Source organism: Oncorhynchus keta, chromosome 31 (assembly GCF_023373465.1).
Source record: "Oncorhynchus keta strain PuntledgeMale-10-30-2019 chromosome 31, Oket_V2, whole genome shotgun sequence".
NCBI classification, from domain to species: domain Eukaryota; kingdom Metazoa; phylum Chordata; class Actinopteri; order Salmoniformes; family Salmonidae; genus Oncorhynchus; species Oncorhynchus keta.
Window position 1 is genome coordinate 15,039,191 of NC_068451.1, and position 26,839 is coordinate 15,066,029.

General features: G+C 42.9%; 2 protein-coding genes across 3 annotated transcripts in view; one reads left to right on the forward strand and one right to left on the reverse strand.

Moving 5' to 3' along the window:
- The first annotated feature begins 4,425 nt into the window (after positions 1-4,425).
- Positions 4,426-12,969, forward strand: LOC118364141 (hemojuvelin). 2 transcript variants are annotated; one of them, XM_035745368.2, is made up of 5 exons: positions 4,426-4,653; positions 7,723-7,870; positions 8,181-8,338; positions 8,502-9,016; positions 11,119-12,969. In XM_035745368.2, the coding sequence occupies exons 3-5, from the start codon at positions 8,242-8,244 to the stop codon at positions 11,782-11,784; spliced, it is 1,278 nt and encodes a 425-aa protein (XP_035601261.1). In that variant the 5' UTR covers positions 4,426-4,653; positions 7,723-7,870; positions 8,181-8,241; the 3' UTR covers positions 11,785-12,969. The 2 variants fall into 2 exon arrangements, with proteins under 2 accessions (XP_035601261.1, XP_035601262.1); XM_035745369.2 differs by lacking the exon at positions 4,426-4,653 and adding an exon at positions 7,256-7,372.
- Positions 12,970-13,143: 174 nt separating this feature from the next.
- The window catches only part of LOC118364063 (integrin alpha-8-like), a 59,496-nt gene continuing 45,800 nt past the window's right edge, over positions 13,144-26,839 (reverse strand). Inside the window, exons 26-30 of the mRNA XM_052489672.1 lie at positions 22,264-22,377; positions 22,070-22,183; positions 21,841-21,942; positions 17,548-17,670; positions 13,144-16,915 (exon numbers count right to left, since the gene is read on the reverse strand). Of these exons, the coding sequence (XP_052345632.1) occupies positions 16,829-16,915; positions 17,548-17,670; positions 21,841-21,942; positions 22,070-22,183; positions 22,264-22,377 (540 nt within the window). The 3' untranslated portion in view covers positions 13,144-16,828. The remainder of the gene's footprint in view (positions 16,916-17,547; positions 17,671-21,840; positions 21,943-22,069; positions 22,184-22,263; positions 22,378-26,839) is intronic.

Here is a 26,839-nt window from a genome sequence, read left to right on the forward strand (position 1 = left end):
CTGCCCTCCAGGACACCTACACCACCCGATGTCACAGGAAGGCCATAAAGATCATCAAGGACAACAACCACCCGAACCACTGCCTGTTCACCCCACTATCATCCAGAAGGCGAGGTCAGCACAGGTGCATCAAAGCTGGGACCGAGAGACTGAAAAACAGCTTCTATCTCAAGGCCATTAGACTGTTAAACAGCCACCACTAACATTGAGTGGCTGCTGCCAACACACTGACTCAACTCCAGCCACTTTAATAATGGGAATTGATGGAAATTGATGTAAAATATATCACTAGCCACTTTAAACAATGCTACTTAATGTAATGTTTACATACCCTACATTATCCATCTCATATGTATATGTATATACTGTACTCTATCATCTACTGCATCTTTATGTAATACGTGTATCACTAGCCACTTTAAACTATGCTACTTTGTTTACATACCCTACACTACTCATTTCATATGTATATACTGTACTCAATACCATCTACTGCATCTTGCCTATGCCGTTCTGTACCATCACTCATTCATATCTTTATGTACATATTCTTTATCCCTTTACACTTGTGTGTATAAGGTAGTAGTTTTGGAATTGTTAGGTTAGATTACTCGTTGGTTATTACTGCATTGTCGGAACTAGAAGCACAAGTATTTCGCTACACTCGCATCTGCTAACCATGTGTATGTGACAAATAAATAGGATTTAATTTGAAAAAAGAGTTGACCAAAGTTACAGTACATGCTAACTCCTCAAACCTGATTCATAGTAAAGGGCTCTGGTCTCAGAGAAAGATACTATACATCATCCAAGACGTATGATAAATCACATTATTCAATTCGTATGCTATTTTATGACCTGGTAAGAGGTACCCCACTGGGCACACCACCTTATCAAAACATGGATAATTGGATAGTATTTGGTTGAGATGTTGATCAATGAGATTACAACCTATATTCACCCACTCAAAAAGACAGCCAAAAGTTAGCAGAATGTTCAATATGTTATCAATATGCTTCCCTGGGGAAGGCACAGTGATGCTGAAACGTTGGTAAATACCCATTCAATTGCTGGGAGTTTATTGATGAAGTGTGCAACTTTCTTTATTTTGATAGTTTATAGTTTATTCGCCGTTAGTCAGCAGCTCCACACTAACTATTATTCTGGGTATGCGCCAGCTCATGTTTTTGAATCAATATGCTTCCAACCATCTAAAAGCACAACCTAATTCCAATGGAAAAACAATGTCTGATAAGTTGTCACCCGAATGTCTATCACTTCACTTTCAACCATTTAAAAGTAGAGCAAAGTTCAAATTGGAAAACAATGTCAGATATTTTGTTTATTTATACAACAGTTAAATGGGTTATCGCTGTGCTTAATATAATAGCAGAACCAAATGACCTGGATTGCAGTTGAGATTATATTAAAAGTACATGGTGTAAGTGATCAAGGCCGTTTAAGATTCTGCACAGATTATTACAGCAATTGTGAAGACCTGAGAAGACCATGTTATCTTGAACATACTGTACACATTTTATATGATTACATAAGTAGTATATTTACAATAACCTCAAAATGTGGCCATGGATGTGTTACTCATTTTAAGGTTGAATGTTACATCAGTTTGCAAAAGCCTTAACTTTAGGCTATTTACTGTATTACAAAAGTAATATTGAATTTTTGGGGGTTTAAAATGCAACCAAATATCAACATTTATATGTACAGTGCATTCGGAAAGAATTGAGACTCCTGGACTTTTTCCACATTTTGTTACATTACAGTCTTATTCTAAAATGGATTTTAAAAATCCCTTCAATCTACACTCAATACCCCATCATGATAAAGCAAAAACAGGTTTCTAGAATTTTTTTAAATGTATTACTAATAAAAAACGGAACTATTACATTTACATAAGTATTTAGACCCTTTACTCTGTACTTTGTTAAAGCACCTTTGGCAGCGACAACAGCCTTCTTTTGGGTATGACGCTACAAACTTGGCACACCTGTATTTGGGAAGTTACTCCCATTCTTCTCTGCAGATCCTCTCAAGCTCTGTCAGGTTGGATGGGGAGTGTTGCTGCACAGCTATTTTCAAGTCTCTTCAGAGATGTTCGATTGTGTTCAAGTCCGGGCTCTGGCTGGGCCATTCAGAGACTTTTCCCGAAGCCACTCTAGCATTGTCTTGGCTGTGCTCAGGGTCATTGTCCCGTTGGAACCTTTGCCTTAGTCTGAGGTCCTGAGCGCTCTGGAGCAGGTTTTCATCAAGGATCTCTCTGTACTTTGCTCTGTTCATCTTTCCCTCGATCCTGACTAGTCTCCCAGTTCCTGCTGCTGAAAAACATCCCAACAGCCTGATGCTGCCACCAGCATGCTTCACCGTAGAGATGGTGCCAGGTTCCCTCCAGACGTAACGCTTGGCATTCAAGTCAAAGAGGCCCTGAGCGCTCAGGGTTTCATCAGACCAGAGACCAGACCATGTCTCTCATGGTCTGAGAGTCTTTTAAGTGCCTTTTGTCAAACTCCAAGTGGGCTGTCATGTGCCTTTTACTGAGGAGTGGCTTCCACCTGGCCACTCTACCATAAAGGCCTGAAACATCTTTTTAAAATACATTTTAATACATTTTTAGTTCCATCTGAGTCATCCCATTTGTGTACATGTATTTTTGGTTGAGTTGGAGACGTGAATCCAACATATTATTTGTTAACAAGTTAATAGGCTATTTATTGTATTTCAAAAGAGTGGCAGATTGAATTATCCAGGCAGAAGATACATCTCCATCAAATGTTAACATTTGGTTGTGTTGATGTAACAGTATAGACTTTACGTCCGTCCCCTCGCCCCGACCTGGGCAAGAACCAGGGACGCTCTGCACACGTCAACAGTCACCCTCGAAGCATCGTTACCCATCGCTCCACAAAAGCCACAGCCCTTGCAGAGCAAGGGGAACCACTACTTCAAGGTCTCAGAGCGAGTGACATCACCGATTGAAACGCGCACCACCACTAAGTAGCTAGCCATTTCGCATCGGCTACATTGACAGCCCAACAAAATTCAATATCACTAAATGTCTTTACATCTCAAAGGTTGAAACCTTAGGCCTATTATATTGTCTATTTTTTTGTAGAATTCTTATAATTATAATTTCTTTCTGATAATGGATCTAAAGTTGAAGATCTAATGTTGTTTTAAAGGCACAAATTCAACATATTTTATACAAGGTTTGTCAATTTGCTTAAATTTCACCCTAAAAACAATAGTTGATTATTTTTATCAAATCCAATGCATTTTCCATGTATACTGAACAAAAATATAAACATAACATGTAAAGTGTTGGTCCCATGTTTCATGAGCTGAAATAAAAGATCCCAAAAATGTTCCATTATGCACAAAAAAAGCTTATTTCTCTCAAATGTATTTACATCGCTGTTAGTGAGCATTTTTCTCCATTGAATCCTCTCTATTTTTTTCCTCCCTTTGACATAATCCATCTACCTGACAGATGTGGCATATCAAGACCCTAATTAAACAGCATGATCACTACACAGGTGCAATTTGGTCTGCAGACAATAAAAGGCCACTCTAAAATGTGCAGTTTTGTCACACAACACGATGCCACAGATTTCTCAAGTTTTGAGGGAATGTGCAGTTGGCATGATGACTGCAACAACCTGATCAACTCTATGCAAAGAAGATGTGTTGCTGCATGAGCTAAATGGATGTCACACCAGATACGGACTGTTTTTTTTATAACACCCCTACCTTTTGTTTAAGGTATCTGTGACCAACAGATGCATATCTGTATTCCCAGTAGTGTGAAATCCATAGATTAGGGACTGACTTCCTTATATGAACTGTAATTTAGTAAAATCTTTGAAATTGTTACATGTTCCATTCATATTTTTGTTCAGTATAGATTCCACGTCACAATACCTTGACAAATTACCTTTAAACAACGTTGATTCAACCAGTTTTTGCCCTGTGGAATGATGGACTACTTTTGAATTGTGTAGCACAATTCGACCTATTATTCGTATGAATAACGTAGCATAATGTATCATACTAAATGGAGTGTCAAAGATGTATGCACAGAATAATACGAATTGCCCCGAGACCAGCCAGTGCAATATTGACAAAAGTCTACACTTTTTTTACTCGACTGGCTACGATATCTGTCAAAACAGCTTGAACCGACTTTCTTGGGGATTTATGACCAAGAGGGCAATAAATACAGAATGGCCTACTATAAAAATAAGAAAACACACTAGCAACAACAGGTTGCAAATAGAACAGGTTGCCAGAGCCACTGTGATAGTTTGAAATAGCCCCCCGGTGCCTAGGAGAGTGTGCGCCCAAGTGGACAGTTGTTACGCGAGCAGCAGGTGTTCGACGCGAGTGATTTATACCACTCGTGGAGAAACACTGTCAAATATCTCACTCATCTGAGAGCCGACAACGAGAGAGGAAGGAGTAGCGGCTTGCAATGAAACCAGTTTGAGACTGGACATCAGTGTCGGCAGCTCACTTGGACAGTGTGGGAGTTTGGTGTCAGTGCAGGCATAACCTACTTCGCCTTTTTCCTATTGGAACGAGTGAGGTGGGGACATTTACGCAGAGTCTCAGACGGAGCTTCAGCAGAGGTGTGATTGGGTGAGGATATGAATGGTGCTTTGCCTGGTTCATTCTTAAATTAATCATGTGCTACACAATTCAGAAATGTGGCATATTATTTACCTGCCCACTTGACACAGACGTCAATTCAACGTCTATTCCACGTTGGTTAAACCTATTTTCATTCAAATTACGTGGCAACAATGTTGATTTAGTCAGTGTGCCAGGAGATACTGCTATTTAATTGTGAGCTATGCACATGTATGGATTGGGTCAAGTAACTGTACAGCTTTCATTTGATTGGAACATGTTTTTTCTAACATTGTAGAATAGAACAATTCACTCTGTCCCCTAATGGAACTTGCTGCTTTAAATAGTTTCTCCATGGCCTAATATTAGAACAAACTCCCTGTCATTGTGAGTAAATCAAGAAATACAGCAGAATGGCATGTACTGTAGACTGACACTTGGGTGACATTGGCATGTGGAATTTAAGATTACATCAGCAGTTATACAACAACAATAGAATGATACCCATATATTAGCCATTAATTCATGTAATAGTACCACCTGAATTGTCCTGAAGTACAGCTATTGATTGTCATAAATAATTGTTTTCATCAATCCTATGCTTTCACGGATAATTCATATTGATAGATATAGATAGAATATACAATAGATCTGTACAATAGATAGATTATCAATAAAATAGATCATACAATTAGTCAATCAGTCTGAAGTTATTTGAATGTTTTGATAGTGACCATCAAAATATACTGGTCTAAATGCAGTTAAGACATGTGACAGTGGGAAGGAAAACTTCAGGTGGAACAAAACCTTGAGAAGAGAGAGAGAGAGCTGCACTATTACAAATACAAAGATGCTATGATGTGCATTGACCTTTCCCATGGAGACACAAACAGATTGGATTCACATTAAAGTCTCATCCATCAATAAATCAAATGAGGTTGAGGCAAACGACCAACAGCTTGCTCTGTGTTTGTGGTCTTTATGTCCAATACCAGTTGAGGTTTGATCTAATGAATTAGTGAAAACCACTGGCTTTACGTGAGCTGTTGTTGACATGTAGAAGCACATTGACATGTCACTCCAGGCCAAGCCATGAGCAAAAACATCCCTAAGTCGCACATGTGACCAACCCACCTCTATGGTGATGTTGTGTATGTGTGTGTTTGGTTTTACTATCCATGTGAGGACCAGAGGTCCTCATAACGATAGTAGCCTAAACAAAGAAAATTCAAACAAGTGGGGACATTTCGCTCTTCCCCACAAGGAATAAAAGCTATTTTAGGTTTAGGGTTAGAATTAGGGTTAGAATTAGGTTTTAGGGTTAGGAGTTAGGATTAGGTTTAGTTTTAGGGGTTTGGGGTTAAGGTTAGGTTTTGGGTTAAGGTTAGGGTTAGAGTTAGGTTAAGGTTTAGGGCTAGGTTTGAACCCCACAAGAATAGTAAAACAAATGTGTGTGTGTGTGAAGGGGAGTTAGGGTTTTGTGGTTAAACAAGGGTATGGGTGCAGTGTTGCCCTAAAGGTAGTACCGTATTGGTGTTTAATTCACAAGCGACTGTTTGTGTGTGTATGCACAGTAATTATTTGCTTTTTCATGGATGGAACAAACAGGACCCTGTCAGTGTTGTTGGACTGTGCACAGAGGGAGGTCACCGGGATTTTCAAAGCAGTGCAAAAAAAAAAAAAGAAGGGGGGCGGGGGCATACACCCCCACTCCAAAAGTGCAGCTGCATCAGAATCCATTGGCCGACATTCCAGACCTCAGCCACTACACTAGTGAACACAATGCCCACTGGACAACAAAAGGAGACCAATCTAGGGCATTGAAAAACGTTGAAAACAGAAGTGAAGAGACTGGGTTTGGAGAGTGCTATACACTGCTGCTGTTAGTTGGAATAGCGTTAAATAAGATTAATTTGATAATGTAAGTTGAAGATGTGTCTGATTGAAGACTGATTGGGACAGCTAGTAGCCATAGCCACTCCCTCCTTGAGTATTGGAACTGCCGTTGGGAACACCTGCTTTACCCTTCCCTCCTCTGCCTTGTAGCCCTGACTATTTCAGACCAGGGGAACACATGAAGGAAAGGGGCTGGGTGGAGTGAGAGAGAGTCTGGTATATTTAGCATGCTCTATTTCTGCCCCTGCTGCTCTCGTAACCCCCCCCCCCCTTCATACCCCCTCTCCCTGGCGCAGTGCACAGGTCTCCCAAACTGTAATAGAGGTCAGACTTTAGTGTTGGTTCAGAGAGAGAGAGAGAGGACCACACACAAACGCACTGCACACATGGTTCAATCTAGCCCATGCCATGTCGCTTTCAAAGGCACACTTCCAATGGCACCAATGCTTTAGGAATGCCTTGTACTGCCAAAGGTTTTACTATGTAATGCACATAAGCTCTGTGAAGGTCTTACCGGAATGTAGGCCTACACCTTTCCTTAAACTTAGATCTTTCCACACATAAATCAGATACAATAATGCCATCCTTTTGGTTACTAAATTGGACTTGACGAAGATAAGCTTTTTTGTTTTACCCACTTTCTTTGGCCCTTGTTTGTTCTTCTCCGCTGGCAAACAGAAAAGGGAGAAGAGTCCAAATTGCAAAATGCCCAATTGACCAAGTGACCAACATTGTTGTAGCCTAGCTTTGACGGGTAAATGCTTGCTTTATACCAAGAACTGAAATACAACATAACATTGGGTTTTTGATGCTTAGTGCTGTGGCACACATGGTAAGCCATAGCTTTTCTTTGTTTTACTATATTTTGTCTCAAACTAGCTTCACGACACTAACAGATAATTGTTTGCTATGCCAATGGTTACCACAGATGTTAGGTTACTTGGGCAGTTTATCTACTGTATGGAAACCTAAGCTCTGTAATGTAAATACTGCTGTTTATAGGACTATTATTATGGCTATGATTATGGCAGCTTCATATGACCTGACCAGTGGTCAGGTGAATAAGACTGCCCTCACAAACTAAGACTGTTGATCAAATTATTGGTCCTATTCCTAAATGTGATCAAATGGTGGCCGCTGGTGTTGCTTTTCTCTGATTCTTCAATGTTTGTTTGTCAACAGTTTTCTCTCCATTGTCCTCATCTTGTCCATGTCCAAGCAGAACGGTTTTGACTTCAGTCTGAGTGCTGTTGATGGGTTCCAAGAGTGTGGGAGATCGTTTTTGCACAAACACACAGTCTTAAAAAGTAGTTAGCATCTATTCAAAAAGGTATGAACTACATCTACTTTATTACTTACAATTATATCTTTCTGTATTGTTTTTCACATGTTACTCTGACTGTAAATATTGTGTTTTGCTTTCAAACTAGGTATGATAAATACATAGATCATGTGATCCGCTTGTTATATGATAAAATATTACAATATGCATTTGTTAATGTATTCAATACAAATTGCACTCTATCTTGACAAATGGTCTACTGGAGTCGAGCATAGATTGTGCCTGTGGTAGTGGTGTGGGGTTTCCCCCTACAGGCCACAGTGTGTAATGTCTCTCTCTATCTGTGTCCTGCCTGCAGCTGTAGCCCCTGTACTGAGCCTGAACCTGGTCTGCAGCCCTCGGCCTGAGGCTGGAAGGGGATGGGGACACTGGCCCTCTGCAGCCACTACTCACAGCTGTCATGGAAACGCAGCATCATAGTGGCATTGCTACTGTTTCACCTGTGCTGCCTGCAAGGTACTTTCAATGATCCACAGCTTTTGTCTTCAAGCTTCCCAATAATGTCAAGCAACTGTGGTACTTATGTTACATGCTCAATGGAAAGACATATTTTTGCTCCTACTATTGTCAAGTTGTGGTATATGATCTGGAGCTTCCACCTCTCTCCCTCCTCCCTCAGTATGGGCATCCTGTCGCATCCTGAGGTGCAACTCTGACTTTGTAGCTGTCACCCTGGACCTTGGGGGCAGCGGAGGGGGCGGAGGAGGCAGCAGAGAGGGGGGAAATGCGGGTTACTGCAGCGCCCTCCGCTCCTACGCCATGTGTACCCGCCGCATGGCCCGTGCCTGCCGGGGCGATCTGGCCTACCACTCGGCCGTGCAGGGCATCGAGGACCTCCTCATCCAGCACAGCTGCCCCAGGACAGGCCCCACCGCTCAGCCCCGGCCCCTGCCACAGGCCCCCATCTCTGGGGACGCCTGTATCTATGAGAAGGGCTACCTCCAGCGTGAGGGCCGGACCCCTGACTATCTCCACTGTGGAGTGTTCGGGGATCCCCATGTTCGCACATTCCGTGATGAGTTCCAGACGTGCACTGTACAAGGGGCCTGGCCACTGATAGATAATGAGTATCTATACGTTCAGGCAACTAGCACCCCCATGAGAGGAGGGGCATATGCCACGGCTCTCACCACGGTAGGCCTCATTTCTAAAATTATATACAGTAAATTATAATTTATAAAATATATATCTTTTAATTATACAACTTCCGTTCCGTTCTTAAAGGCCCAGTGCAGTCAAAAATGTGATTTTACACCCTGAGGTTTGAATAATACTGTAAAATTGTGGAAATTATTATAATGCCCTTTTAGCGTAAGAGCTGTTTGAAAAGGCCACCTGAAATATCTGCCTGTTTCAGTGGGATGGAGTTTTGGCCTGCCCGGTGACATCACCAGGCAGTAAATTTGTTAATACAGCAATAAGAAAGAGAGTTCCAAACCTCTCTGTTAATAACAGCTAGTTTTCAGTTTTTCCCTCCCCACTCTTGCTTGAGAAATAGTTTTTTTTTGTCAAGAAACTATAATTTTTGGGGGACTATTTTTATTGAATATAATCACAGTAAGTTATTATTATTACCCATAAATTATTTATTATTGAGCTAAAAAATAACTGCATTGGACCTTTAAAATATAACTATGTACAATCCATGACAGGTCTTTATACAGTCGTAGCCAAAAGTTTTGAGAATGACACAAATATACATTTTCACAAGGTCTGCTGCCTCAGTTTGTATGATGGCAATTTGCATATACTCCAGAATGTTATGAAGAGTGATCAGATGAATTACAATTAATTGCAAAGTCCCTCTTTGCCATGCAAATGAACTGAATCCCCCAAAAACATTTCCACTGCATTTCAGCCCTGCCACAAAAGGACCAGCTGACATCATGTCAGTGATTCTCTCGTTAACACAGGTGTGAGTGTTGACGAGGACAAGGCTGGAGGTCACTCTGTCATGCTGATTGAATAACTGATCGAATAACAGACTGGAAGCTTCAAAAGAAGGGTGGTGCTTGGAATCATTGTTCTTCCTCTGTCAATCATGGTTACCTGCAAGGAAACATGTGCCGTCCTCATTTCTTTGCACAAAAAGGGCTTCACAGGTAAGGATGTTGCTGCCAGTAAGATTGCACCTAAATCAACCATTTATTGGATCATCAAAAACTTCAAGGAGAGCGGTTCAATTGTTGTGAAGAAGGCTTCAGGGCGCCCAAGAAAGTCCAGCAAGCGTCAGGACCGTCTCCTAAAGTTGATTCAGCTGCGGGATCGGGCCACCAGAGCTTGCTCAGGAATGGCAGCAGGCAGGTGTGAGTGCATCTGCACGCACAGTGAGGCGAAGACTTTTGGAGGATGGTCTGGTGTCAAAATGGGCAGCGAAAAAGCCAATTCTCTCCAGGAAAAGCATCAGGGACAGACTGATATACTGCAAAAGGTACAGGGTTTGGACTGCTGAGGACTGGGATAAAGTCATTTTCTCTGATGAATCCCCTTTCCGATTGTTTGGGGCATCCAGAAAAAAGCTTGTCCGGAGAAGACAGGGTGAGCGCTACCATCAGTCTTGTGTCATGCCAACAATAAAGCATCCTGAGACCATTCATGTGTGGGGTTGCTTCTCAGCAACCCCACACAAGAACACAGCCATGAATAAAGAATGGTACCAAAACATCATCCAAGACCATCCAGGAACAGTTTGGTGACGAACAATGCCTTTCCCAGCATGATGGAGCACCTTTCTATAAGGCAAAAGTAATAGCTAAGTGGCTCGGGGAACAAAACATCGATATTTTGGGTCCATGGCCAGGAAACTCCCCAGACCTTAATCCCATTGAGAACTTGTGGTCAATTCTCAAGAGGCGGGTGGACAAACAAAACCCCACAAATTCTGTCAAACTCCAAGCATTGATTATGCAAGAATGGGCTGCCATCAGTCAGGATGTGGCCTAGAAGTTAATTGACAGCATGCCAGGGCGGATTGTAGAGGTCTTGAAAAAGAAGGGTCAAAACTGAAAATTTTGACTCTTTGCATCAACTTCATGTAATTGTCAATAAAAGCCTTTGACACACCATAGTAACATCTGACCAAAATATCTAAAGACACTGAAGCAGCAAACTTTGTGGAAATTAATATTTGTGTCATTCTCAAAACTTTTGGTCACGACTGTACTTAAATAAAGTTGCATATGTACGTCTAGCTCATTGGAAGGGTGTGTGTAACAACAGGGGTGTCTTTCCACCAGATTACCATCATCTTTAAGAACTGGCGCCAGTGTATCGAGCAGCAGATCTACCAGGCGGAGCTGGACAACGTTCCCACAGCCTTCGTGGACGGCTCAGTGACCAGCGGGGAGAGGCAGGGCCAGTACAGCCTGAGCGTCCACTCTGATCTGCCTGGGCACCAGGCTGAGATCCGTGCCGCCCACATCGGCACCACCCTGGTGGTGCGTCAGAGTGGGCGGTCCCTGGGACTGTCAGTACGCTCGCCACGCACCATTGCTGAAGCATTCACCCCCGAGCAGGACCTGCAGCTGTGTGTGTATGGCTGCCCACCTTCACAGCGCCTAGAGACGCTACCCAGCCCCTCTTCTTCCTCTTCCCTCTCTTCCTCCTCTTCCTCCAGCCAGCTCTCTGCTGCAGCCCATGTCCACTGTGCAGCCCTCCTCCCTGCCAGGGACATCTACTACCAGGCCTGCCTGTTTGACCTGCTGGCCACAGGGGACCTCAACTCCAGCACGGCGGCCGTGGCGGCCCTGGAAGACGCCCGGGGAATGATCTCAGACCCCAATAAGGTGCATCTGCTACTGGGGGGCAAGGCCGATAGGAGTAGCCCATGTCTGACTCTGATCCTGGCTGTGGCTGTCCTATCAGAGCGTCTGGTGGCTCTGTGGACCGGGAAGTGTTTATGAACTTGTGACTGGTAGGAGCTGTGGGCATAGCATTAGCCACACTGACTCTGACCGAGCAGATGCTCTTTCTTCATACTTGATGGCCTTGTTTCATAAACAACAGGCATCACCTTTGACTGGCTGGAACATGGCATTATAACTGGTTACAGAGGTCAATGTTTCCCTTATTCATTTTCTACCAGCAGGAGAAGCCAATGTTGACAGGAATAAATACAGGTGAGTGCTCTCAGTGAGGATAGAAGTGAACTCTTGAAACCCTAATCCCTTAACTATGCTGAGACAAATGTATTAAGACAAGATGTATTATCCATCTCAGCACAGAGGATGGCCTGTTGCATAATTCCACAAATCCAGACAGTAAATGGCATCTTAAACAATTTTTTTGTATCACTTTCTGTTATTTTCCATTTATTTTATCACAGAGGGGAATTTAGTGGTTTGTTTATAGTAAATATAATACTACAGTGGTTTCATCCTTTGTATAGAAACTAATTTATCACTAATTTATTACGTCATCTTTGTGTGTCTACATTTGGTATGCAGTGAGTTGTAATAACGTCTCGATTCATTTCATAAGGGACTGTTTTTGAATGTACGTTTGGTTCATATGTCAGTATTTGTAAGACAATGTTTACAATGTATTGTTCATCCTGTTCATATTTTTACCTACTGTAGTTGCCAAAGTAAAAAATACATCTTCCCAAAGTTACTCATACCATCTTTCTAAAGCAATAGAGATCATGCAAGGAGCAAATGACAATACTATATTGATTTCAAAAGGATGGAAAATATCTCAAATTGCCTTCCATGTAATAATGTGAAGTCTGACAGGGATAAAACATATTTATACCTACAGATTCTAATATATTTCCCTTTGTGAGTTTTATGAAATTGTATAGTTTTTTTGTGTGTATTTTTGATGAGCAACCCTAACTGGGGGTTTGTGTACTTTGAAATGTCCAGTAACAACTGCAGTATTCCTCTGGAGGGGCTACTGAGGTAGCATTTGGGCGAGTTGAGTTCTCCTTCGCTGTGACTGGCAGCTCTCTTCTGCCCTCTGATGTCAGATGTCTTCTCTGGTGTACTGTCCAGCATTCCTGTTGTTGCTTCTGTGATAGCTGGAATGAGCCCATTCTAGACCCACCTTAGCTTCTCCGATGGAATAGGTCAATGTAGAAAGTGATAGTTGGGGTGGGAGGGGCAGTGGGGGTTGATCAAAAGGGGGGGAAATTGTATTGTTTTTTATTGATTGTATTGGTTATGATGTGATTCAATAAAAACAATTGTTCACAATAAAATTACAGTGAAAAGAGACAGCGAGGAACCACACCTTAACACAGTAAACAATATTAGAAAATGTAGACTTGGCAATTAAGGACACTTTATTTCAATAATCTTTCAGTATTCTTCAGTACAAAAACAAAACACAAATCAAATTTGTGACAAAAATCCTTCATATTTACATACTGTGAATTACTAGAAGTGAAGTAAATTGAAATGAAGTTTGAACCTTACTCCCTAATGGCTCTATTCAATCAGATCCACTTCAGCCGACATCTGCATAATGGTTGTTTTGGCGGTGTCGGAGGTGTAACTGCGCTAGAGCTGCCAAATCCACAATTGGCTCCTGGTATTATACCTAAAGAGGACATTACCATTGGCTGCACAGCGTCGCATTAAGAGAAATCCCATGTAGCCTTGTTTACAAATTTGAACACGAGAATGTGAGATGTAATCTTCACCTCGATTAGGCTGATAGAAAGCCTCATTATTTAGTTACATTTTAAATTTGAGCGTCATTATTTCTATATAGCCTACACTTTCTCGTTCTGAACTTCTAACGCCAGTGGGACGGTGTGGCTTCATGGCAGTTATCAAGAGCAGCTGCTCACCAATCTGACTGCTCCAATGCAGTTACACCTACGACACTGCCAAAACATCAGCTATTTTTCTACCCAAGCCTCTTTTGGGGGGGAACGGTTAGAGTCCAAGAATATGTAAAGCATTCCTCCAGAGAGATAGAACACACTAGCCCTTCCTAATGTTATGTATTGTTACTGGGCAGCGAATATACAAAATATTGTTTACTGGCTTCGCACCCCAGAAACTGACTGGTGTCAAACAGAAGTCATCTCCTATTTCTCTTCCTCTTTGTCAGCTTTAGTCACCTCCAATCTTACTCTTTCAGCTTTGCGCTATACATCCTATCCAATTGTTGTCAATACTCTTAAAATTTGGCCTTAATTCCGTCTAAATCTGTGATTTCTCTATTCAAGATGCTATATGTAATAATCACCTCTTCCATCCAGTCAATCTAGATTCAGCTTGAAGTCTGTGGCAGAGGAATGGCCTAAGTTTAGTGACCTTTATATAGATGGCACCTTTGCCAATTTTGATGACCTTGCTATCAAATGTAATTACCCCATTCAAGTGTATTTAGGTATTTCCAAATGTAATTACCCCATTCAAGTGTATTTAGGTATTTCCAAATGTAATTACCCCATTCAAGTGTATTTAGGTATTTCCAAATGTAATTACCCCATTCAAGTGTATTTAGGTATTTCCATGTATTTATTTGTTTGATAATCATGTCCCTTGATAACCCGTCATCTGAGCGGGAAAAAGGAACTTGGTTGAGAGACCTCGGACAAAGTCTAGAATAGTGCCTTTACTTAGGGTAAATGGAAGCTCCTCTTGTGCCCGGCTCGGCCTTATACAGTTTAAGGTACATCAATGTATCCATTTCAGTAAGGCCAGACTCTCCAAATTCTACCCAAATATTGATGGTACATGTCACAGGTGTAAAAGCTCCTTGGCGCATTGGAATCACATATTCTGGTCTTGTCCCAGTCTGGCAGACTACTGGTCCACTATATTTAAGACCCTTTCTGAAGCATTTGATATTGAGTGGCAGCCTAGTGCAGAAATTACAATTTTTGGAGTACCAAACAACAATCCTTCCCTGACCAATAGACAGCTAGATGCCATTGCCTTTGCCTCCCTGTTGGCACGCAGAAGGATTCTATTGGATTGGATTCTATTGGATCTATCAATCCTCCCTCAGCCTCTCTTTGGTCCAACTCATTTACCTACAATTAGACGAAATTAAGTAGACCATTCAAGGCTCAACCAACTAATTTTATTCCAGCTGGGACCTGATGATATCCTATTAGTGTTCTTGGCCCAACCCCCAGCCCTTGAGGTTACTGCTATATTGGCCTATAGCATCACCTCCCTCCAGATTAGTACTCTTGGCCCCACCCCCAGCCCTTGAGGTTACTGCTATATTGGCCTATAGCATCAGCTCCCTCCAGATTAGTACTCTTGGCCCCACCTCCAGCCCTTGAGGTTACTGCTATATTGGCCTAGAAGATCACCTAATCACCTGACATTGTTAGGCTATTACATTTTTGCTTTGTATTGAAGTAATATTATGTTGTATATTTTAGTGTTGTGTTTTCTGATATGTAACTCAATGACTTTCCCTTTCTTTTTAAATGTGTTTGGAATCATTCTGGGGTTGTCGGCTAGTTATGGGGTGTTGGCTAGTGCCGATTAACATTGGGTCTGATTGAATCTAGGCCTAAACCTCTCACATTGGATAATGCTAATGTTAATGTAGTTCCTTTTTGTATTTAGCCCAGTCCCACGTTCTTTTTGTAAACAGTTGGACCTGTTATAAACACTGCACTGTTTTAACACTTACAGTGCCTTCGGAAAGTATTCAGACCCCTTGATTATTTCCACATTTTGTTATGTTAGAGCCTTATTCTTAAATGTATTAAATTGTTTTTTTTATCCTCATCAATCTACACACAATACTCCATAATGACAAAGCAAAAACAGATTTCTAGTCATTTTTGCTCATTTATTTTGAAAGAAAAATGGAAATATTTTTCAGTATTCAGACCCTTTACACAGTACTTTGCTGAAGCACCTTTGGCAGATTGAAGGGAAAGAACAGAGCAAAGTACAGAGAGATCCTTGATGAAAACCTGCTTCAGAGCGCTTAGGACCTCAGACTGAGTTAAGGGTCTGAATACGTATGTAAATGTAATAGTTTGTTTTTTATTTTTAAGAAATGTGCAAACATTTCTAAAAACTTGTTTTTGCTTTGTCATTATGAGGTATTGTGTGTGGATTGATGAGGGAAAATAATGATTTAATGAATTTTAGGATAAGGCTGTAATATTACAAAATGTGGAAAAAGTTAAGGGTTCTTCTACTTTCCGAAGACACATACACTAATATACCAACAAAAACACTCACATACACAATAGTATACTAACTAAACAATATACACAAACAATTTGAACAACAAGTTCTAATAAAATAATACCAGTGTAAACAAGCTTCAGTATCACACAGAATATCCCAATATTGCACATACACCATCCATAGATATATACTGTACAGCCCCCTGTGTTTGCGTGTGTGTGCATGCGTGTGTTTACGTGTGCATTCGTGTGTGTGCGCATGTATGTGTGCATGTGTGTGATTGATCAATGATGGAATGTATTTAATAGTGAAAGCAGGCGGACACCAAGTCACTGACATCAGATGGTAACTCCATTTGAAGTTAGCCAGACTGGTTAACTCCAACTGAATTATCCAACCATACAGATCCCCAAGTAGTCTAACCCACAGAGGCAAGCGGTGCATAGAAACATATTCAACTACAAGCAGGGTTAGAACCAGAGTCCATTCTACTTGTCCAAAATTTTCTTGAGGCCTCATATACATCCAAGTCATTGTGTTGGCTTAAATAGTGTTAATGTGTGTAGTTCCGTCTGTGTGCATGGTTCCCAGTCTCTCTGGTGCCGTTTGAATACCAGTCTTAATGGTACTTCAGCCTTTGGTTTGTGAGTTTGCAGTCCACTCACTGATGACAGATCAGCTTTAAAAGGGGTAAATAACCTTTGATCTGTGAGTTTGCAGTCTGCCTGCAGATCTCATTTCAGTTTAATTTCACTCAAGAGGTGGAACTCATCCCAAACAGCCTCCTCGAATCAGGAACTGGTCTCCATGGTGCCAGTGAGTGTTCTTAGGCGTCTGCTAATTGGTCAGAGGTCAGCTGCTCACGGTCTGACACGTCATCCGCTGGCGGCCGAGCCCGGTCAAAGAAACCACACTGAGGAATAGAGGGTTAAGTTATACTAAAGTCCTTGTGTGTGTGTGTGTGTGTGTGTATGTGTATGTGTATGTGTATGTGTATGTGTATGTGTGTGTGTGTGTGTGTGTGTGTGTGTGTGTGTGTGTGTGTGTGTGTGTGTGTGTGTGTGTGTGTGTGTGTGTGTGTGTGTGTGTGTGTGTGTGTGTGTGTGTGTGTGTGTGTGTGTGTGTGTGTGTGTGTGTGTGTGTGTGTGTGTGTGTGTGTGTGTGTGTGTGTGTGTGTGTGTGTGTGTGTGTGTGTGTGTGTGTGTGTGTGTGTGTGTGTGTGTGTGTGTGTGTGTGTGTGTGTGTGTGTGTGTGTGTGTGTGTGTGTGTGTGTGTGTGTGTGTGTGTGTGTGTGTGTGTGTGTGTGTGTGTGTGTGTGTGTGTGTGTGTGTGTGTGTGTGTGTGTGTGTGTGTGTGTGTGTGTGTGTGTGTGTGTGTGTGTGTGTGTGTGTGTGTGTGTGTGTGTGTGTGTGTGTGTGTGTGTGTGTGTGTGTGTGTGTGTGTGTGTGTGTGTGTGTGTGTGTGTGTGTGTGTGTGTGTGTGTGTGTGTGTGTGTGTGTGTGTGTGTGTGTGTGTGTGTGTGTGTGTGTGTGTGTGTGTGTGTACCTTCCACATGGCCAGTGTTAGCATGGCCAGGACCAGCAGTCCCAGTAGGATGGCTAGGATGATGACCCACAGAGGAATAGCAAACGCCACATCAGGAGTTCCCCACAGCACCAGTGTACCCATCTATTCACACACACACACACACACACACACATAGTTAGTTGCAGGCTGGATGGGGTTCAGGGTAAGGGTTATTGTAGGTACTAGTTAGGGTGGATGTCACATCTTACTGAAGTTGTGTGTTGGGGTAAGGAGGACGGACGTCTGGAGGCTATAGGGCAGGGTAGAGGTAAGGGTTAGTGTTAGGGGTATCTTATTGAAGTGGTGTGTTGGGGTAAGGAGGATGTCTGGAGGCTAAAGGGCAGAGTAGAAGTAAGGGTTAGTGTTAGGGTTATCTTATTGAAGTGGTATGTTGGGGTAAGCAGAAGGGCTGGAGGCGGTAAGGCAGGGTACACTCTTAGAATTAGTGGTGACTAAGAACCCTGGAGATCCTTAAGGAGCCATTGATAATGGTTCACACTTGCACCTATGGTTAGGTTCTTGGAGCATGTGCAGACCAGCTGGCTGGTGTATTTACAGACATGATCAATCAATCCTCATCCCAGTGTGCTGTCCCCACATGCTTCAAGAGGGCCACCATTGTTCCTGTTCCCAAGAAAGCTAAGGTAACTGAGCTAAATGACTATCGCCCCGTAGCACTCACTTCCATCATCATGACTAGTCAAGGATCATATCACCTCCACCCTACCTGACACCCTAGACCCACTCCAATTTGCTTACCGCCCCAATAGGTCCACAGACGACGCAATCGCAATCACACTGCCCTAACCCATCTGGACAAGAGGAATACCTATGTAAGAATGCTGTTCATCGACTACAGCTCAGCATTTCAACACCATAGTACCCTCCAAATTCGTCATTAAGCATCTGAGCCACATCTAAAACATAGGAAGGAGATATCTGGGTTGAACTTGTGCAGTCTAGATGGGGTGATATAGAGCTGATGGAGGAAATTAAACTGGATCAGTCTGTATCTGGAGTTCAATGTGGATGTAACCCCATCCCTGCATAGGTCACTCCATAGATCCTCATCAAGATCAATACCCAGCTCTTTTTCCCATCTAAGTCGGGGTTTATCTAGCCCAGGCAGTGTTAGTCCTGACATAAGAGCATCGTATACACGGGAAATTGTCTTGAACAGTGGTTGGTCTGCGTGGCAGAGTTGTTCAATAGGTGACATCTTAGGTAGGTTCCATTGTCCCTTGAGAGTCACCCCAATACAATTTCGTAGTTGTAGGTAGCTAAAGAAGTCCCTGTTAGGCAAGTGGTATTTCTGTTTCAGCTGATGAAAAGACATAAGAACTCCCTCCTCGTAACAATGTTCCAGAAGAGTGATCCCCTTATCAGACCATGGTCTAAAGTTACTGTTCTGGAAAAACATAGGGATCAATCTATTATTCCATAAAGGGGTTTTAGGGGAAAGGAATCCCCCTCGTCCGAACAGCTCATGCAGTTTGCACCATGCCAGGACAGAATGTATGGTTAAAGGGTTGTCTGTGATGGTTTTTATAGATTTTCTGTCCCATTTGTGAAACAATTCTGCCCCAGTGTCATCATTCACCTCAAGCTTTTCAATGTTCAACCATGAGGGAGAGGGACCATTGTCAAACCTCTGAGCCAGACAACTAGACTGTGCAGCCCAGTAGTACATTCTTTAAGCCACCTTGACCGTAATCAAAGGTCAGATAATCCAGACCAACCCTAGGGGTTTTGCCGTGCCAGATAAACCGTCTGGTCAGCTTGTCGAGAGAGGAAAATAATGCTGCGGGAACAGGGATAGGGAGAGATTGAAACAAATATAGAAATCTGGGCAGGACATTCATTTTAATTGCATTGATTCTACCCAGTAGAGTGAGAGGTAAATCCATCCATTTACAAAGGTCAACCTCCACCTTTTACAACAAACTGGCCATATTAAGTTTATAGAGGTTGTGCAGGTTACCATCCACCATTATGCCCAAATATGTGAAGCCCATAGGCGACCATCTAAAAGGAAACTTGTGCTTGATGGTATGATGGTCAAAGACAGACAACGGTAAGATTTAGAATTGACCTTATATCCAGAGAAAGAACTATAACACTGTAGTAGGATCTGCAAGTGAGAGAGGGAGTGTTCTGGTTTTGTTAGAAATAAGATAAGGTCGTCCGCAAAGAGTGATAATTTATGGGTATGGGGCCCCACCTCAAAGCCATGTATGTCAGGGCTAATAGCCTCAGCTAAAAGATTGATGGTGAGGGCAAAGAGGTCAGGGCTAATTGGGCAACCTTGTCCGTTCCCCCTATAGAGAGGGAACGAGGAGGAGGTAATCTCATTGGTAGCAATCCTAGCTTTAGTTGATTTGTAGAGTGATTTTATCAAATTTACAAACAAAGTACCTAAACCAAACTTTTCCAAGACGCGAAAGAGTTATGGCCATTCAACCCTATCAAAGGCCTTTTCAGCATCGAGGGAGACTGCGACACTAGGTATTTTGTTTTTGTTAGCAAGGTGAATTATATGAAAGAACCTTCTGAGTTTATTGGAGGACAATCTATTAATTATGAAGCCAGTCTGATCTGGGTTGACCAACAGGGGAAGACATGACTCCAGTCTCTTAGATAACGTCTTGGTGACCAGTTTACAATCCGTATTAAGGAGAGAGATTGGTCTATAGGAGGCGCACTTTGGCAGGTTTTTCCCTTTCTTGTGGATTACAGTAATCACTGCTTGAGAGAAAGACTCTGGAAAGCAGTTGTCTTCTCCGGCTTTTTTAAGTACCTCCATAAGGTAGGGGACCAACAGCTCCCTAAATTCTTTATAGAACTCTGGAGGGAAGCCATCCTCCCCAGGTGATGTGTTAGACGGTAAGGATAATGGCCTCCAACAATTCAGGAATTGAGAACTGTTCACTCAGGCGTTCTCTGTCTTCCTCTGACACCTGTTCATCTGTTCTATTGTCATCATATGTTAAGGTTGAACACTGACAGTTGTGTAGCTTCAATGGAGCTTACAGAGGTGTATGAGCTCCTCAAGAGCCTATGCAAATCCCAAAGTTGGAATAGTTACCACTTTATAACTATATGAATGAATGAATTACATTTTATTTCCGTGTCAAATCGCCAATCGGCAACCCATCCCTTATGGGATTAATTGACACATAAACAATCATTACAATAATTCACTATGGTATTTAAATTATAATTCTTCTTCCGGTGTTCTCTACATTGCACATCGCATAAAGTGGTGTTTTGCGGGTACTATTTAATGAAGCTGCCAGTTGAGGACTTTTGAGGCGTCTGTTTCTCAAACTAGACACTAATGTACTTGTCCTCTTGCTCAGTGGTGCATTGGGGCCTACCACTGTTCTGCGAAGGGAGTAGTACACAGTGTTGTATGAGATCTTCAATTTCTTAGCAATTTCTCACATGGAATAGCCTTAATATCTCAGAACAAGAATAGACTGAAAAGTTTCAGAAGAAAGGACTTTGTTTCTGGACATTTTGAGCCTGTAATCGAACCCACAAGTGCTGATGCTCCAGATACTCAACTAGTCTAAAGAAGGCCAGTTTTATTGCTTCTTTAATGAGAACAACAGTTTTCAGCTGGACATTTCTAAGTGACCCCAAACTTTTGAAAGGTATTGTATGTATATGTAATCAGTAATGTTAATATCATTATTATTTTATTAGAATATGTAATATTCAGTGTATAAACCTAACATGATGAGCAGGAATGACATTTACTCATAATGGGTGGCCAAATAAGCCATGCCTCCAATCTTCTGATAGGCTCGCAGCCTCTACAATATATTATTGAAAAAGTTCAAAATTTAACCCCTCCCATCAAAAAAAGGTTCCGGTTTCAACCTTTAAACAGGGGTTCCTCAAAGACCAGTGGTGTAAAGTACTTAAGTACTTTTTGAACTGGAAAAGTTCCCTGTGTGGCAATGTTTTGAATCTCAGAAGGTTCTTCCAGGCTCCTTTTCTCATAAGAGTGTAGAGGTATGGGTTAGTGTCAGGGGTATCTTACTGAAGTGGTGTGTTGGGGTAAGGAGGAGGGTTGGAGGCGGTAGGGCAGGGTCGTCACTCTGAAGGACACGGTAGAGTTGTGGAGGTATGGGTTAGTGTCAGGGGTATCTTACTGAAGTGGTGTGTTGGGGTAAGGAGGAGGGTTGGAGGCGGTAGGGCAGGGTCGTCACTCTGAAGGACACGGTAGAGTTGTGGAGGTATGGGTTAGTGTCAGGGGTATCTTACTGAAGTGGTGTGTTGGGGTAAGGAGGAGGGTTGGAGGCGGTAGGGCAGGGCCGTCACTCTGAAGGACACGGTAGAGTTGAGGAGGTATGGGTCGTTACGTCTCTGCAAGGTGAATAGATGTTATAGATACTTTATTTCTTAATACTAATAATAACATTAATACATACAATAATACTAATACTCCCATTAGTATATAAGTCTGGGATTATGTTTGTGTGCTTGTGCTCACCTGGAGGAAGGTGTGAGCCCAGAGTCGGGAGCGGATCTTGACTACAGCGCTCTGACCACGGTCCAACCGCCCGACCACACACAGAACTCTTAGACAAATGATGTTACTGCAGTTCTACAGAGAGAGAGAGAGAGTTCATATACATTCCAAAACTGCTGCTGTATACCAAACAAGCTGACACTGAAAGTAAGTACCAGGGTCTTGCTGCTGTAGGGCTGGGCAGCATTGGTGGCTCGTCTGTAGCGGTGAGGAGAGCTACTGTTCCTCAGAAAGCCCAACAGTTCTGGAGTGTCCTGGACAGAGGATGTCTGAGAGAGAGAGACAGAAAGAGAGATAGAGCGAGTGTGAGAGCGAGAAGGAGAGGAGATAATGAAGTCACATTATTACAAACCACTTTTAAGACCAACCAATCATCTAAAACATAAAACAACACAGGTACACACTTACAGTACCTTGCTAAAGTTATCACATTTTTATTATAATCTTTTTAAATTCAATTTTTATTAGACTTTGACATTACATAGTATTTTGTCTAAACAATGAAGTCCATTTGAATCCCACTTTCTAACACAATAAAATGTGAAGAAATCCAAGGGGTTTGAACACTTTTGCAAGGCATACATAAGCCTACACATTGTAGATGACACACTGTCTAGTAGCCTGATCAGCAGCCTTGTAGTCAGTTTTCTACCTTGTGGAAAAAGAAGAGACCAAACAACACAGGGGTTCTGGGTTACTCTGGTTCTCTTGATGTTTGATCAGATGCCCTTGGTGCTATTTTTCTACACCCACCACATGTTGACTTCTCACGTAGTGGGCGAGTTCTTGTTGACGTGTTTCTATAAAGATTCCCCATTCTGCCCCCCTTCTTTTTGATGGTACTGAGACTCATAGACATTACATTACTATTGAACTAAGGCATCATTCAAAATGAGGGATGTTGTAGCTATGCTGGTGCTGATGTTCTGTCTGTCTGGGGCCTGGGCTGAGGGAGAGAGTAAAGGAGGGATGTTGTAGCTATGCTGGTGCTGATGTTCTGTCTGTCTGGGGCCTGGGCTGAGGGAGAGAGTAAAGGAGGGATGTTGTAGCTATGCTGGTGCTGATGTTCTGTCTGTCTGGGGCCTGGGCTGAGGGAGAGAGTAAAGGAGGGATGTTGTAGCTATGCTGGTGCTGATGTTCTGTCTGTCTGGGGCCTGGGCTGAGGGAGAGAGTAAAGGAGGGATGTTGTAGCTATGCTGGTGCTGATGTTCTGTCTGTCTGGGGCCTGGGCTGAGGGAGAGAGTAAAGGAGGGATGTTGTAGCTATGCTGGTGCTGATGTTCTGTCTGTCTGGGGCCTGGGCTGAGGGAGAGAGTAAAGGAGGGATGTTGTAGCTATGCTGGTGCTGATGTTCTGTCTGTCTGGGGCCTGGGCTGAGGGAGAGAGTAAAGGAGGGATGTTGTAGCTATGCTGGTGCTGATGTTCTGTCTGTCTGGGGCCTGGGCTGAGGGAGAGAGTAAAGGAGGGATGTTGTAGCTATGCTGGTGCTGATGTTCTGTCTGTCTGGGGCCTGGGCTGAGGGAGAGAGTAAAGGAGGGATGTTGTAGCTATGCTGGTGCTGATGTTCTGTCTGTCTGGGGCCTGGGCTGAGGGAGAGAGTAAAGGAGGGATGTTGTAGCTATGCTGGTGCTGATGTTCTGTCTGTCTGGGGCCTGGGCTGAGGGAGAGAGTAAAGGAGGGATGTTGTAGCTATGCTGGTGCTGATGTTCTGTCTGTCTGGGGCCTGGGCTGAGGGAGAGAGTAAAGGAGGGATGTTGTAGCTATGCTGGTGCTGATGTTCTGTCTGTCTGGGGCCTGGGCTGAGGGAGAGAGTAAAGGAGGGATGTTGTAGCTATGCTGGTGCTGATGTTCTGTCTGTCTGGGGCCTGGGCTGAGGGAGAGAGTAAAGGAGGGATGTTGTAGCTATGCTGGTGCTGATGTTCTGTCTGTCTGGGGCCTGGGCTGAGGGAGAGAGTAAAGGAGGGATGTTGTAGCTATGCTGGTGCTGATGTTCTGTCTGTCTGGGGCCTGGGCTGAGGGAGAGAGTAAAGGAGGGATGTTGTAGCTATGCTGGTGCTGATGTTCTGTCTGTCTGGGGCCTGGGCTGAGGGAGAGAGTAAAGGAGGGATGTTGTAGCTATGCTGGTGCTGATGTTCTGTCTGTCTGGGGCCTGGGCTGAGGGAGAGAGTAAAGGAGGGATGTTGTAGCTATGCTGGTGCTGATGTTCTGTCTGTCTGGGGCCTGGGCTGAGGGAGAGAGTAAAGGAGGGATGTTGTAGCTATGCTGGTGCTGATGTTCTGTCTGTCTGGGGCCTGGGCTGAGGGAGAGAGTAAAGGAGGGATGTTGTAGCTATGCTGGTGCTGATGTTCTGTCTGTCTGGGGCCTGGGCTGAGGGAGAGAGTAAAGGAGGGATGTTGTAGCTATGCTGGTGCTGATGTTCTGTCTGTCCGGGGCCTGGGCTGAGGAGAGAGTAAAGGAGGGATGTTGTAGCTATGCTGGTGCTGATGTTCTATCTGTCTGGGGCCTGGGCTGAGGGAGAGAGTAAAGGAGGGATGTTGTAGCTATGCTGGTGCTGATGTTCTGTCTGTCTGGGGCCTGGGCTGAGGGAGAGAGTAAAGGAGGGATGTTGTAGCTATGCTGGTGCTGATGTTCTATCTGTCTGGGGCCTGGGCTGAGGGAGAGAGTAAAGGAGGGATGTTGTAGCTATGCTGGTGCTGATGTTCTGTCTGTCTGGGGCCTGGGCTGAGGGAGAGAGTAAAGGAGGGATGTTGTAGCTATGCTGGTGCTGATGTTCTGTCTGTCTGGGGCCTGGGCTGAGGGAGAGAGTAAAGGAGGGATGTTGTAGCTATGCTGGTGCTGATGTTCTGTCTGTCTGGGGCCTGGGCTGAGGGAGAGAGTAAAGGAGGGATGGATCAGATTGACCAGAACATTCTATTCACTACCATAGATGCTGTCTGGGATGAGCTGAATCACCCGAGACTCATGCTGAACAACACAAAGAAATGAGTAGAGAAGTTGGAGAATAAGAACACAGGTACTGTAGTAATGCACATATAGACAGAGAAAGAAAGAACAAAGGTAGCCTCACATAATAATACAGGTAATGAAACCTGCAAAAGTAAGTAGTGCTTGCTTAACTCTCATTCTGTATTGATTGATAAGTTTGGACATTTATGTTGGTGCCATTTCAGTCCTGGGGGGGACAGGGTGGTCAAGCTGAAGACAGAGCACACAGATAATCATCGTTAGATGTCATTTCTTAAATGGATTTAGATAATAATTCACTCAATAGAAAGGTCAGCTGCTGAAATGGATCATACACAGGCTACAGTATATCTTTATCATTAAAGCTCAAGCAGCAGAACTGACAGAACTAGACGACAGACAGAGTGCCAATGTGATACTGACGTTCCATTTACAGATCGAGAACGAAGGTGATAACAAAATGCTAATTTGACAAAATGCGATTTAGTTCATTAGCTCAATCAAAAATGTACAGCTGTGGATTTTGCTGGACATTTTATGGTAATGTACAAGACACATTTCCTTATGATTTCAGCCCAGAGTTACCGCAAAGGGATTGCTTAGCACAGGGGTTCCCATCTTTCTTTAAAGGTAGACTTCATAAGAACTACTGTGCTTCAGATGAGCATAGCTAATTTCAGGGAGAAATAAACAAAGCTTTGTTTTAGCTGCATCTCAGCTATATATTTTCATGCTATTTCAGTCCTGGAGGCCAGAGTCACAGCCAGTGAGAGCCAGGTGGTGGAACTGAAGAAAGAGAATGCAGGTAATAAGGAGACTACTATGAATAAACATGATGTACCACTTTCTTTTTTTGCATATGAGATGTATGATTCTGTAAGTGAAGTTGTGAACTTGTCATTTTAAAAAGCTCACCAATTCACCAGTGGATACAGTTACTACTAGAAGTTGTTGATCCATCTTCAGTTTTCTCATACCACAACCATTAAACTCTGCATTGGTCTCAAAGTGAAATGCCTGAATGGTTTCCTTTTTAATTATATATATATTTTTAAACTTGATTTAACTCTGCAAGTCAGTTAAGAACAAATTCTTATTTACAATGACGGCCTACACCGGCCAAACCCGGACGACGCTGGGCCAATTGTACGCCGCCCGATGGGACTCCCAATCACTGCTGGATGTGATACAGCCTGGATTTGATTCCTTCCTCTCTACAACTGAGTTAAGAAGTACGCCTATATCTTGTAGTGACAGGATGTAAGCCTAATTAATAACTTTAAAATGCTCAAAGGGATTTTCAGCGTCTGCTTTTTAAAAATTTGTACACATCTACCAATCGGTGGCCTTCTTTGCGAAGCATTGAAAAACCTCCCTGGCCTTTGTGGTTGAATCTGTACTTGAAATACACTACTCGATTGAGGGACCTTACAGATAATTGTATATGTGGGGTACAGTAGTCATTCAAAAATCATGTTAACCAATTTTATTGAACACGGAGTGAGTCCATGCAATTTATTATGCGATTTGTGAAGCACATTTTTACTCCTGAACTTATTTAAGCCATAACAAAAGGGTTGAATACTTATTGACTCAAGACATTTCAGCTTTACATTTTGTATTCATTAAAAACCTTTTCTACAAACATAATTCCACTTTGACATTATGCGGTATTGTGTGTAGGTCAGCGACACGATATCTCAATTTAATAAATGTTTAATTCAGGCTATGACACAACAAAATGTGGAATAAGTAAAGGGGTGTGAAT

What these genes read in the sequence shown, in the direction of transcription:
- LOC118364141 (XM_035745368.2), top strand. Translation starts at nt 8,242, where the DNA reads ATGGGGACACTGGCCCTCTGCAGCCACTACTCACAGCTGTCATGGAAA. An exon ending in TCACCTGTGCTGCCTGCAAG is followed by an intron (nt 8,339 to 8,501) that starts GTACTTTCAATG and finishes CTCCTCCCTCAG; the next exon opens with TATGGGCATCCTGTCGCATC. An exon ending in ATGCCACGGCTCTCACCACG is followed by an intron (nt 9,017 to 11,118) that starts GTAGGCCTCATT and finishes TCTTTCCACCAG; the next exon opens with ATTACCATCATCTTTAAGAA.